The sequence below is a fragment of the Protomyctophum parallelum genome, assembly GCF_964188405.1.
Source record: "Protomyctophum parallelum genome assembly, chromosome: 8".
NCBI lineage: Eukaryota > Metazoa > Chordata > Actinopteri > Myctophiformes > Myctophidae > Protomyctophum > Protomyctophum parallelum.
In genome coordinates this window covers 35,682,265-35,696,216 of record NC_139703.1, presented here as the reverse complement: position 1 = coordinate 35,696,216, position 13,952 = coordinate 35,682,265, and the positions used below count along the sequence as shown (strand labels likewise).

The window sequence follows — 13,952 nt, the reverse complement described above, 5'->3', positions numbered from 1 at the left end:
TCAATGAGCAACTGCTCCATGATTATTACCATCTGGTTGTGTGTGTGTGTGTGTGTGTGTCTGTGTGTGTGTGTGTGTGTGCATGCGTGCGTGGTCCTCAGGGAGAATTGCAACATTTCAGCACAGCTCCAGTACGCTGACAACAATGCAGCGATGGGAGAGATGGGAATCCCCTTGTTTGTGCTACAGATGTCGTGGTTCAACAATAAGTAGGCTACGCACACTTAGGGCGCGTTCGGAAATAGCGCACTGAGCGCACTGTGCAATGCAAACTAATAGGCGAGTGCGTTCCCGGTGCGCATTTCCGAACGCACCCTAAGTGGTGTGCACAGACAGACACGACTGTAGCAATGTGCCCTTTTATGAAAGTTCATTTTTTTGTTTGTTAATTTTAGTTTAGTACATTGTACAGTATGTGGCCCATGGTGACATCGACCAATTCTTGATTAAAAGCTTCTAATATATTAATTAATATCTCACACTATTAAGGCGGCCAGCGGTTCCACGCACCGCACAAGGTGCCCTTTTTTCACCTGAGCCCCTGGCCCTCTAAATGTCTGTGCACGCCACTGCGCTCACCATCACTTCTCGTCTCATTGTGTCTGACAGCCTTCTGTGTTGCTGCAATGTCCATTTCGTCGACTAATACTGCGACGAAAAATGTTCGGCGACTACCCTTTTTCACTGACGAAAACTAAACAGAAACTAAGCTATGATGACTAAAAGTAAGAGTACATATATTGGCAATTTCGTCAACAAATTAAAAAAATGTATACAAAAAAACTAGACTAAAGTGTTTGCAAGGGACTAGTGGACAAGAGATCCAGTATCAAGTCATTTTACACTTGGTTGCATGCTGAAAATAGCAGATCGGCTATTTTCAGCAAGTGTAAAATCAGCCGTTATGACGGCATCAAGGCCCGCCAAAATACATTTTAGTCAGTCGATCAACTGTAGATTTAGTCGACTAAAGTCTTACGATAACACTGATTTTAAGGTGTTAACACCCCGATCGCCCAGGACAAAGTTCACCGTTCTTTCAATTAGGACGAAGTATCTATAGGACGAAGTTTTATCAAAAAGACGGTTATTAATATCAAAGCCGATCGCATCGCTCCACAGCCTGTTGCACAATGTTCGATGTTGCGTAACAGTGGGACATCCTCGGAAATGTTCCCCCCCCCGTTTTGACGACGAGACCGGAAATCTTAAAACGTTAATAACTCTTGATCTAAATCATCCCGTCCAATTCTAAGAAAACATCCTGTGTTAGACGTTAGACGTCACTAGTCGCGTTACATTTAATCATACGTCCCGTTGTTGTCGATCGGCTCTACAGCGTTTTGGCTACATCTAGCTGCTCCAGCCACATCCGGGATAACATCCGGTCCGTCGGTAAAAGTGCTACACTACTATAAATAGCCAGGCGCTATGATTTAATAGATTAAATAACCCTGGGCAATCGGAGTGTTAAATTGGACTTGAGTGCAGATGAATGTCGTTTTCAGATTCATGTTGCCACTTACGATGTCTGAGCAGGCTGTGCATTTGTCAAAGGCCAGGCTGGCTGGAAGGACGTTGTCGAACCTGGACAGGAAGCCTCGGATCTGTGGGAAGAGGAATCAAAATAACAGAGCTTAAGTATCGATACTGTAATATAGAAATACTCAAGTCAATTGAATTAAAAATGTACTTTTATATTTTATATTATTATTGTTAAAGAAAAGTACTAATTTTTTTAATATTTTTTTTTATCCCACAATTTTGTAACCCACTTTTCACCCCTGTGTCAATTATCTAATGTGATCCTGGGCTCTACACACCCTCTGCCAACCTGGGGAGAGCAACGGACTTGAACTCATGCTTCCTTCATGCATGAGTGTCCAAGTTGCTCCTTTACACCTGACAGGGGGGGGGGGGGGGGGTTCCCTGGTTGGACGTAGCGCATGGAAGGAACACGTAAAGTACTCATTGTGCAGAATGTCCCGTTTTCAAAGTCTTGTGACAATGTCAGATGTACAAGCTCACAATGCGTCACTACTCACTATGCATTGTGAGCTTGCAGATCGGCTATTTGGGCCGAAATGAAGTGGTTAACGTAGGTTTTGTAATCATAATACAAATCTACAGAGTAACTGGTAACTAATGTTTTCAAATACATGCAGTGGAGTAAACGTACAATGTTTGGATCCGAGATGTAGTGGTGTAGCAGTGTTGTTTTTGGCAGCAAATTTAGATTTTAGTTTTAGTCATAGTCTCTTGAATAGTTTTCATTTAGTTTTAGTCACATTTTAGTCACCTGGAATGTCTTAAAGTCTAGTTTTAGTCGACTAAATATCATAAGATTTTTCTCGACTAAATCTATAGTTGATTTAGTCGAACAAAATGTATTTTGGCGGGCCTTGATGCTGTCGTACTGACTGTGACGTAGGGCTGACCCAAAAAAATTGATTAATCAACGTTCAATCGATACGCACGGGAATCGATTTTTTAATTTTGAATCGAATAGTCATTAAAAAAAAGCGGACGCTTTTGGTCCTCGAGACGGCCCCATTTGGTCCGCGAGCCATGCTTGCGCCTCGCAGCACCTCGCAACGCCTCCTATTTCCCCGTGTTAAAAACAAGGAAGCGCACCACAGCTCAGTGGACATTAAATATAGGCTACCATGTTTTATAAGTCATATAAAAACATTACTTACACCCAAATGAAAATATAAACTTCACAGATTATAGATCACATGGAATTATAACAATCTGTTGAGTATTGCCTGAATAATAAAGGCTTGAAGAGTTCATTCATGTTACCGTTCGTTTAAAATTGACAGAGGGGTTTGGATTATATATATTTGTATTTGATGGAGAGGTAATGCCTGTTTCAGGCGCTGTTTAATTGTTAAATAAAAGACCAATCCAATATGCGCTCCTCTCTATCTTCTGCAGCAATATCGCTGTTTTATTTTAAGCCTATAGTTCATTGGTCAGCCTTAAAGGCTTATCGTTTAAGATAAATGATACCAATCGAAGCATGCCTTTCTCTCCCCTATAGCGTTGTTTAAACCAAAGAGTCACTGCTCGCCTCGCCTCGCATCGCGCGCGCGCACACTACACTGTGGAGTAGCAGTATACAAGTATTGGAAATACTCCAGTAAAGTAACAGTAGCTCAACATGTACCTTAAGTACAGTAGTGGTGGAAATGTACTTTCCACTACTGGCTAATTATACCGTATGATCTCATCTAAGTATTTGTCACACACACATGCACGTACGTGCGTGCGTGCGTGCGAGAGAGAGAGAGAGATACAGTTATATGGTAAGACCACTTTGGTAGAGTAGGGTTGTGTAGTCACCTTGCCATGATGTAACTCCAAATGTGGACAAGAAAAAGAAAATTGCTCCAGTGATTAGAAATTGATAATTCTAAATATGCTCCTCATCATTGACTTACATTGTACGCTGAAACAGCTCATCATTGACTTACATAGTATGCTGAAACAGCTCATCATTGACTTACATAGTATGCTGAAACAGTCATTGACTTACATAGTATGCTGAAACAGCTCATCATTGACTTACATAGTATGCTGAAACAGTCATTGACTTACATAGTATGCTGAAACAGCTCATCATTGACTTACATAGTATGCTGAAACAGTCATTGACTTACATCGTATGCTGAAACAGCTCATCATTGACTTACATCGTATGCTGAAACAGCTCATCATTGACTTACATAGTATGCTGAAACAGTCATTGACTTACATAGTATGCTGAAACAGCTCAGCATTGACTTACATAGGCCCCTTTTCCACTATGGGGTGGAACCAGAACCAGAACCAGAACTTTCCAGGACCCAGAACTACCAAGAACCATGTGTAGTTCCAGAACCAAGTTCTGCTTCCGTTTCCATATAACCAGAACCCAGAACCTGTTAAGTCTGCCCCCCCCCCCCCCCCCTATTCCCCCACTGCTGAGTATAGCTCGGCCGGCAGGGCCCCCTCCCCCTTGGCACGGCCGGGGGGGTCCCGGAATACAGAGATATTCATGTTTAAATAATGACTGGTTATTATTCAACAGTGGTGGAAAGTAGCTGTATATAGTATTCTACTTAAATACATTTCGGCCATTTGAAAATAGACAAACTACAAGCTCGATGAGACACATATGAGCCTGTAGATTGTCTATTTTCAAATTTATTTGCTTTATTGTACTTTTTTAAACCAATAATATGAACATATTTTTATATGCCACATGTGCCACAGCTGTGGCAGCCACATGCCACAGCTGTCACATATATTTCCTATACATAATAGATATACTGTATATGCACATACTGTAGTTTATATGAACATGGATATATGCAGCATACATTATATATAGGCTATATTTGCCGATTTCCTTTCCATGTGGGGAGTGGGACAACAGTAAAACACCCGTTTTAAATGCATTCGACCAGTTGTTCTCCAACCTTTACCTGTCTACAATATTTTGCTTTAACTGCAAGAGAAAAATATATCTCATATAGGCTATAGCTCATATGATAAATGATAACCCACCTTTTGAATATAGCATTTAACATTGTGTGGATTGCAATTATAGTGCCTCTTGAGCAGATTGAGCAAATTGTGCCATAACATCCAGTCCAGTTGTAATGTCAATATCAAGAAATGTGCAAATACAAATCATTTAACCGTTGTGCTAGTTGAATTTAATTCTTCCAATGTGTAGTATTGTGTACAGCACATTTCTAGTAATGATATGCCTAATGCCTTGCCCTGAAAAAGAAAGAAAATTCTGTTCTGGCAATTTAGAATAGATTATATGGCGCTCTCGCGCGCGAGCACACGCACGCAAACACATACACGCACGCAAACACATACACACACGCACACGCACACACACACATCTGCAGTTAGCCTAGCTGTTAGCTGTAGTGTAGAACAACAACTGCAAGCAAACAACTCGTCGCGACAGCTTTATGGCTCTCTCTCTCTCTCTCTCTCTCTCTCCCTCACGCACACACAAGCTCTGTCTCTCCCTCTCTCGTGGCCATAGTGTTTCTGTGTGCTTTTCCAGGTTATTTTTTATGTGTGTCCGCTGTCGCTGTGTCGCACTTAGGAGTTTAAAATGTGCGCTGTTGTGTTGTGTGCGCTTCTCCTCGCTCCGGTCTCCTCAGTGCTCAGAGTGCTGTCACCTCAGCTCGACCAATCGAGAGCAGCAGCGCTGCTGGCCCCGCCCATAGGTTCCCAGAACTCAGCGTTAGTACTACCTCAAAAGCAGGGCCGAAAAAAGGTTCTGAGAACCTGGTCTGAAACCGTGCCGTACCGCGCTGTGCGCTGTGGAAACAAACCCAGAACTAAAAAAAATAGGTTCAGGTTCTGGATAGTTCTGGTTCCACCCCATAGTGGAAAAGGGGCCATAGTATGCTGAAACAGTCATTGACTTACATAGTATGCTGAAACAGCTCATCATTGACTTACATAGTATGCTGAAACAGTATTTGACTTACATAGTATGCTGAAACAGTCATTGACTTACATTGTACGCTGAAACAGTCATTGACTTACATCGTATGCTGAAACAGCTCTCATTGACTTACATAGTATGCTGAAACAGTCATTGACTTACATTGTATGCTGAAACAGTCATTGACTTACATCGTATGCTGAAACAGCTCTCATTGACTTACATAGTATGCTGAAACAGTCATTGTCTTACATCGTATGCTGAAACAGTCAATGACTTACATCGTATGCTGAAACAGTCATTGACTTACATCGTATGCTGCCTGAAACAGCTCTCAAAGTCACTCTTTTAGTACGTAAACAAACACAAATAAAGTTGATTCAGACAATATAGAGCATCACCAAAACTCATGTGGTTTTATTCAATTTCTACTATTTGAAGATCTGGATACGAATACAAAATCAACAGGACGTTAACATTTTTATACAAATAAATAAATGAAACCCGAGTTTTGGTGATGCTCTATATTGTCCGAATCAACTTTGTTTGTGTTTGTTTACGTACTGAAAGAGTGACTTTGAGAGCCGTTTCAGCGTACAATGTAAGTCAATGATGAGGAGCATATTTTGAATGATCAATTTCTAATCAAGCAATGTTTTTTTTCTTGTCTACAAAAGTGCTCTTACCCTTTAATGATACAAAGTATACAGTCAAGGTGCTGTATATGATTGCGTTGCAGAGAGATGCTCTTAACATTTACAGTATAAACATATTATACAGCATAAATGAGAATAAACAAATGGGGATATATATATATATATATATATATATCAGACAGTATGCATTTGGATTCAGCGGTCTTCAATGCCAGGGTGTTTTCAGTGTGTTAGGATGTAGAAAGGTAGCTGGACTTTCTTGGGCTTTTTTCTTTTTACCTTGTTTGAGAGTGTGTTGAGCGCTCCCTCTGGTGGTAATGTTGGGACAGTGCTCTCACAGAATGGGAGCATTTAACTAGCACTTACTGTAAATCCTAAATATGACATATAGTACAAAGTAGCTGAGCCCTCTCTCCTCTACACTTCCTGTACTGTACACACACGACTGCACACAGCCACACAATGTCAGCATCATATTAGTCCACTTGCCAGAATGTGAACCCAGGCATGTTGAGTACACCAAAGTTTTGTGTTGAGATGTTGAGTATGGGTCTCCAGCTGGAGAAACTACTGGATGCCAACTTGCATATGTTGAGTAATAATATGTGACCATACCATTAACCAGTAAGACGCCTTAATATAGGCGACGGTGCGACCGAAGGGCTGACACTGACAATGTCACTTCATTATGTCAGCACTGTCACAGAAGTTTCATTTGAAATTGTCTCATATAAGCATTGTGGTCCAAAAATAAATAAACTGTCTCACCAATATTGTCAGGGAGTTATCTGTGTCGTCACAACTGTAAATAAACTGTCTGCCTATATTTTATATACAGATTTAGAAGGAATAAGCAAAGTCGTGATGCGACATTTGCTGTTTCTCCGGAGCGAGTAGCTCACAATTTCTGGAGTGGGCGGTGGCTTACAGGCTTCTGCCGGCGTGTGTGTGTGTGTGTGTGTGTGTGTGTCTGTGTGCGCGCGTGCGTGCAGTTGCGACCGTGTCGCCCGTGTGTTGTGTGTGTGCAGCATTACATGAAGAGCGTGATGTGCCTGTGTCAGGCCTGAGTGTTATCCTTACAGGCTTCCTGCACGTTTGCATACTAAGAGCGACCTTCGGTCGCAACAACCATGTAGCATGTGACGTGTCAAACTAGGGGGTTTTCATGATTCTGAATACATTCCCTTCCAATAATTAGTTTTGCACAAAAACACTCCTTGGACTATAAAAATGGCCAATGACAGCTAATGTGATGTCAGCTAATTTGGGTGGCTATGGCCATTGTACTGTATGTATGCCCATATGATGACCGCGGATATGCTCTAAAAGTGTGATAAACGTATTTTTCATTTAACTACACCTTCAATATCCATGCTCCTTCAAATTCTCCTGCATAATCTACTCTCCACATCCTCCTAGTTTTTCCATAGAGCTCCCCCCTCCTCCCACGTTCATGTGTTTCCGGTGCTACGGTCCCAGTACATGGCTGTCTGTCTGACTGCTATTATGTTGTGGTCTATAATCAGGAGACTCACACATTTGAAACCAATTACTGTACAATGCACAGCGACGGTATAAGCATGCCACGGCTGCAAACTTCAATTAATGACTTCCGTCACTGGTCTGGACTATTCATCTGCCAGGCCCAGTGTCATACATCTCCATTACTAGCCTCGTTACTCATGGAGTCGCTCTTGTACTACACCCTGCCAATACTTGTGTACAGTACATTAAGTGCATTAACTACTGCTCTCAGTGTACTTGGAGCAATAATCCTCCATCATACATCTAATTGTTTGAGAGACAAGACAGACTATATGCTGGGATCCTACTAGTTTTGCAGTTGTTTATTCCGGTCAAGAGAGAATCAGTGGATAAAGACATGCTCTGTTCTCCCCCAAAAAAGATCTGTCTTAATCCTCAGGTACTTCTTGGAATACTTAATTTTTGAAGGTCCATGCTTTTTCTAACTTTCTAACTTGTTGGCTGGGGGGGGGGGGGGGGGGGGGGGGGGGGGTTCATGTTCAGTTCATGTCTGTGGACAGATTCCGTCACTGTGATAGCATAGCATCACAACCATGCGAGATGCAGTCAGTCACAGGTCTTTACAGTTGTGTAGTTCAGATCATAATGACAGCTGCGTTTGAAGATAGATCGGCGGTCCGAGCCAGGGGCACCGTAAGTTTCCACTGAACATTTCTTTTTCAGTAACTGTGTGGTCATCTAAACACATTTCACACCTTTAAAACAAGGTATATATAGCTTGTAAAGGATCGGGCATTCCTGGAATGAGCAACACAGCTAAACGTGTGGGTAGCGCCAAGACATTGCCAAAATGGTTGGTATTCACCCTTAATTGTTTTGAGTTGGTTAGCGTATTGGATGATTGCACTTTTATTGATTGCATTCATACACTTTATTCATTTTGCACTCAGTGTTAGGCAGTGTTGATTTTGTCAACTAAAACTAAGACGAAAAATGTTCGTCGACTACCTTTTTTCACTGACGAAAACTAAACGAAAACAAAATTAAAACTAAGCTATAGAGCACCGAAGTCTGACGTCACTTTCAGTAGAGGGCGTCTGTCCCCAGGTTCATGTATTTGTTTAGTTGCATTGAAATCCCCATTGAGGCGATTTGAGATCGCCTCATATAACAACTGTGTTTGAAAAATAAACATGTCACCCCGGCCGCTTCACTCATATGGATATGAAGAATCAACTGACTGAGAGAAAACGCTAATGTTACTGCTACTGAATTAGTTACATTTTCGCTAGAAGCAGACTGTATCATATATGAGTGACTGACTGTTGCAAACGATACAGAGACACCTCCCTGACAATAACGCAGAGACAGCTTGTTTATTTTTGGACCACAACGCTTATAGTAGACGATATTAAGATCACCCCATGTTATTCTCCATAGAGAAATTACTTCCGCGAACCAGGGGAATGGTCGGGATGAGCGAGTTACGTCAGGACTTCGGTGCTCTATGATGACTAAGCTAGAACCGGCATTGCTGCGTATCTCCAGACGCTACTGAGTTCCCTAACACAGAGTGTAAATTTACTATATGTTTAGTTTTTTTCCTTATTACTGTGGTAGAGTGCAACCATCCAATCCACTAAGCAACTCAAAGCAAGGGTGAATAACAATCATTTGCCATTTTGGCTAATTCTTTGGAGACTACCCACACATTTAGCTGTGCTGCTCATTCCAGGAATGCCCGATCCTTACAATCTATACCTTGACCAAAGTTACGTTTCTACGGAGCCCCTTAGGGGACATTACTAGGTAGATTATTTAAGAGCTGGTGGTTTATGTTTTCTGGTATGGAAAAACATTTTAGATGTTGGCAGAAAAAAAACAAGGCTATAACATTTTTCTTTTAGGAGATGAAAATTTGAAAGGGGATTTTTTTGGAGGGGGTGACAAAAATAAATCAAGGCTGTGACTTATTTTTTTAGGAGATGAAAATGTTTTTAAAGTGGAAAGATATTTTTTTTGGAGGGGATGTCAAAAACATTTTAGGAGATGAAAATGTTTTTAAAGGGGAAAGATAATTTTTTTGGAGGAGATGACAATTTTTTTTAGGAGATGAAAATGTTTTTAAAGGGGAAAGATTTTTTTTTTGAGGGGATGACAATTTTTTTATATATATATATATATATTTTTCACTTCCAAGTTTTCTTTTCAAACTTTGAAAAAAAAAAAAAAAACTTAGTGCAGAAATAAAAAAAATCATCTAAAAAAAAAAAAAATCATCTCCTAATGCGACCCCCAAATGGTAACTCTGTCATTCCTCTACCGTTTTGGACGGGGGTGGGCTCATTTGAATCGTGTCACCCCCCTGGGGGCGTCTTTGGGGGTCTCAAGGTACGGGGACCCCCAGGGACCCCCAAATGGTAACTCTGTCATTTCTCTACCGTTTTGGACGGGGGTGGGCTCATTTGAATCGTGTCGCCCCCCTGGGGGCGTCTTTGGGGGTCTCAAGGTTCGGGGACCCCCAGGGACCCCCAAATGGTAACTCTGTCATTCCTCTACCGTTTTGGACGGGGGTGGGCTCATTTGAATCGTGTCGCCCCCCAGGGGGCGTCTTTGGGGGTCTCAAGGTTCGGGGACCCCCAGGGACCCCCAAATGGTAACTTTGTCATTTCTCTACCGTTTTGGACAGGGGTGGGCTCATTTGAATCGTGTCGCCCCCCTGGGGGCGTCTTTGGGGGTCTCAAGGTTCGGGGACCCCCAGGGACCCCCAAATGGTAACTCTGTCATTCCTCTACCGTTTTGGACGGGGGTGGGCTCATTTGAATCGTGTCGTAGGTAGGTAGTCATAGTTTTAGTCGACAAAATCAACACTGATTTGTCAGCTTCATCAGTATGCTGGTGCTAATTTCAATAAAAATCCTGCATGGAGAATTAAGGGGAGGGGAGCGTTGACAAAGACACATAGAGGGGGGGGGGGACATGAAATGAGAATCAGAGGAGCGAGCATGAGATGAAAGGAAAGGGCCAAAGGGGAGCGCCATCATAATGTAATACGTCAGCGAATTAATGAAGATGGTGCCACTTTAACCCATTTTGACCTGGGAAGGATTCTACAAATGTCTTCTAAATCCTGACAGTTTTCTGAAATACCTATGTTTCTATATCCTGACAGTTTTCTGAAATACCTATGTTTCTATGTCAGTCGTTCCCAAACATTTTCATGTCAAGGACCGCAAAAAATATCTGCATTTGGCCACCGAACCCCATCTGAAAATATGTTGTTCCAGGGATCCCCAGAAGCAAAGATTTGAGTTAAAAACGTTCGCTCTGAAAGAATATATATATATATGGGGGGCTGCGAAAAATCCTGCTTGGGGCGCCAGATTGCTCAGGACCGGCCCTGCATACATGGACTGGAAATGTGTGAGATATTTGAGATGTCAACACAGTAAATCCTACTACAGTATATGCAGTGTGTGCCATATCTGTCCTTCACATAATGTAAACCACCCGACCTCAAACTCTTGCGTACCCGTATCAGACGTGCAGTGCAGTGCCTGGCATCGAATCGGTTGGCGAGGCGGCTTATCCAAAAATCGGCCATTGCTGGCCGGTGGGTACCAGAACCCCAACGCGCTAATTGACGCGTCGCCACTTGTTGTCAGCACAATGACCCTATATAAGCTGCTAACACAGTGCTTAGCGTTATCAGCTCAAGTTTTTAAAGTTCATGCATGACAAAGGACACAGGATGTATTACATGCGATAGTACTGGCAAGACCTAAACGTATACTCTTTCAACCAAAAAGTTGGTGCACTGTCCGTGTACTGCAATTACTGGTAAGGGATTTGCCAGAATTGTTATTATTCATCTATGTTTTACATGAATAGATATATTTGATATATTTGGGTCCCAACTATCATTCAGCTGGGGACCCCCTGGAACTCCCTCAAGGACCCCTCCCGGACCCCACTGGTCTACATAACTGGAATGAATGATTACACAAAGTAATTCAGTGCCTGATGGCCCTTACTAACTACAGTAACTAATCAGAGATATGACATGTAGTGTCTGTACACAACCACTGGATGTCACTGTGGCACTACGCAAATATACAGGCAGCAGCTACCACACTGAAGAAAGGGCTTTCAAAACATGCTATTAGAGAAACTGTCATCGCTCATCAGCACACACACACACCCCTCAGATAAAATTCCATCAGTACAGCGGAGGTGTCAAGCAAGCGGGGGTGATGATGAATACTGATGATGATGCAAATGGAGAGACGTTAAAGTATCCGTCAACAGCCAGAGAGCAGAATGGCACAGCGTGTGCATGTAGAGCTGCCATTTCTCTGCTGCTCCCCCTCGTTTGGCAAACCCTGCTCGCACTTTAATCCATTCATGACGGGAACCCCCTTTTGGTGTTTTATTATTATTATTATTATTATTATTATTATACTTTTGCTACTTTAGCCATTGAAAAATAGCAGATCTTCAAGCTTGTAGCGAGGCACAGAGTGCCGCGCTACGAGCTTGTATATCTGCTATTTTTTGAAAAATCACGAAACTGTGGCGCAAATCTTTGAATATATATTCTTTCAGACTGTCTTTAGCTAAAATATTTGCTTCTGGGGGGGAAAATGTAGATGGTCTGCCGCCAAATACAGATAATTCTGGGGGTCCTCGACATGAAAAAGGTTGAGCACCGCTGAACATAGAAACATGGGTTTTTCAGAAAACTGTTAGGATTTAGAATCACCCTCAGGTCAGAATTGGTTAATCGGCTTTCATATTTACACCACATAAAAACATGTACGATGTCATCCTATTAGTGCAGAGGTTTTAAAAACACGTACGATGTCATCCTATTAGTGCAGAGGTTTTAAAAACACGTACGATGTCATCCTATTAGTGCAGAGGTTTTCAACCCTTTTTCGTATCAAGGTTCATTATGTATTCGCCATTTGAGCCACGGACCGCAATTTGATGACATTAATTATTAGCTACCAGGCCACAATAAACTGACCTGGCCAGGTAGAGATCTGTGCTCCAATAAACTGACCTGGCCTGGTAGAGACCTGTGCTCCAATAAACTGACCTGGCCTGGTAGAGACCCGTTCTCCGAGGAGCACTTTGTTCCAGTTAATAAACTGACCTGGCCTGGTAGAGACCTGTGCTCCAATAAACTGACCGATCGTTTTTTATTTATTTTTGCCAGAGAACCCACTCTCAACCCAGAGCCATAGAGTTAGACAGAGTTATGACAACTAGACTTATATTGAGAACGGGGACAACAAATGGGGACAAGCCCTGGACCGGAAGGAGGCAGAAATGCATTAGACCCAGGCAACAGCCCAGCTTTAATGATCTTAAGTCCCTTTATTGTAGATTGTTTTGTAGCAATCGTACAACATAAACATTACAGATACTTTAGTTGTCACTGTACAATACTTTAAAACAGTTGTCATGTTGCACACATGCCTAAAAGTTATCTTATTTGCACCGCTCTCGTTGAAAACAATGTTATTTCCAACTCCAGCTTGTCCCTCTCCAGGCTGCATGAACAGTGCTCGGTTTCTGCCCCCTCAATGTCGTAACTCTTCTATTTGGTTGCTGGGTTCTCTCAGAACCATCTAATAATTGGATGGTTCTGAGAGAACCCAGCAACCAAATTACGTCATGATGACATTATGATGACGTCCTCCGCTGACACCAGATCACTGCCCATATGGGGATGATCTTTACGTTCAGGACTAGGCCGGATCACAGCCCATATGGGGATGATCTTTATTCCAGTTGAAATAATATTGCTTATTCTGGGCTAGATCTGACTCGATCTCTCCGATTTATCCAGGGATGTCCGTCTTAATGGGCAGAACTTATGTTGGTTGATATCAGGTGACATTCTGACTAGTCTTGGTTTGACTTGATTTGGCCCCAATAGAGACGTCACTAATTGTGGCTAAAGTTGACTGAGGGACTGCCATTAGGGTTATTTTGAATTTTTGGTTTTCATGTCATATTAACGCAGGGAATCATAGCTTCAAATTGACATATTGGTTGTTCAGTTTGACCCACCAGTTTTGGAGATATGGCTTATGTAATGTCTTGCAGAGAAACAGCGAGATGAGAAAACAGGCTTGAAAAGTTCACCTCTGTGGTCTCTAACATTACACCTAGTTACATGTTTAAGCATTTATTTCATATTTACATTACTTATTTCAGACATGCTCTAGTATGTGAAGAGTCTGCCTGTGCTAACACAATACATGCCAGTACACTACAATAGAAACGCAGACCAGTAGCCAGCATTTCTATTGTAAAAAAAGAAGTTTTGCAAAAAC

General features: G+C 42.1%; 1 protein-coding gene across 3 annotated transcripts in view; it reads right to left on the bottom strand.

Annotated features, from left to right (window-relative positions):
* Positions 1-13,952, bottom strand: part of atg7 (ATG7 autophagy related 7 homolog) — a 156,374-nt gene that overhangs the window by 68,768 nt on the left and 73,654 nt on the right. For all 3 annotated transcript variants that reach the window (XR_014569661.1, XM_083771700.1, XM_083771701.1), the window contains exon 17: positions 1,527-1,607. Coding sequence is in view for 2 of the 3 variants with exons in the window: in XM_083771700.1 (XP_083627826.1) it covers positions 1,527-1,607 (81 nt within the window). In the remaining variant the exon portion in view is untranslated. The remainder of the gene's footprint in view (positions 1-1,526; positions 1,608-13,952) is intronic.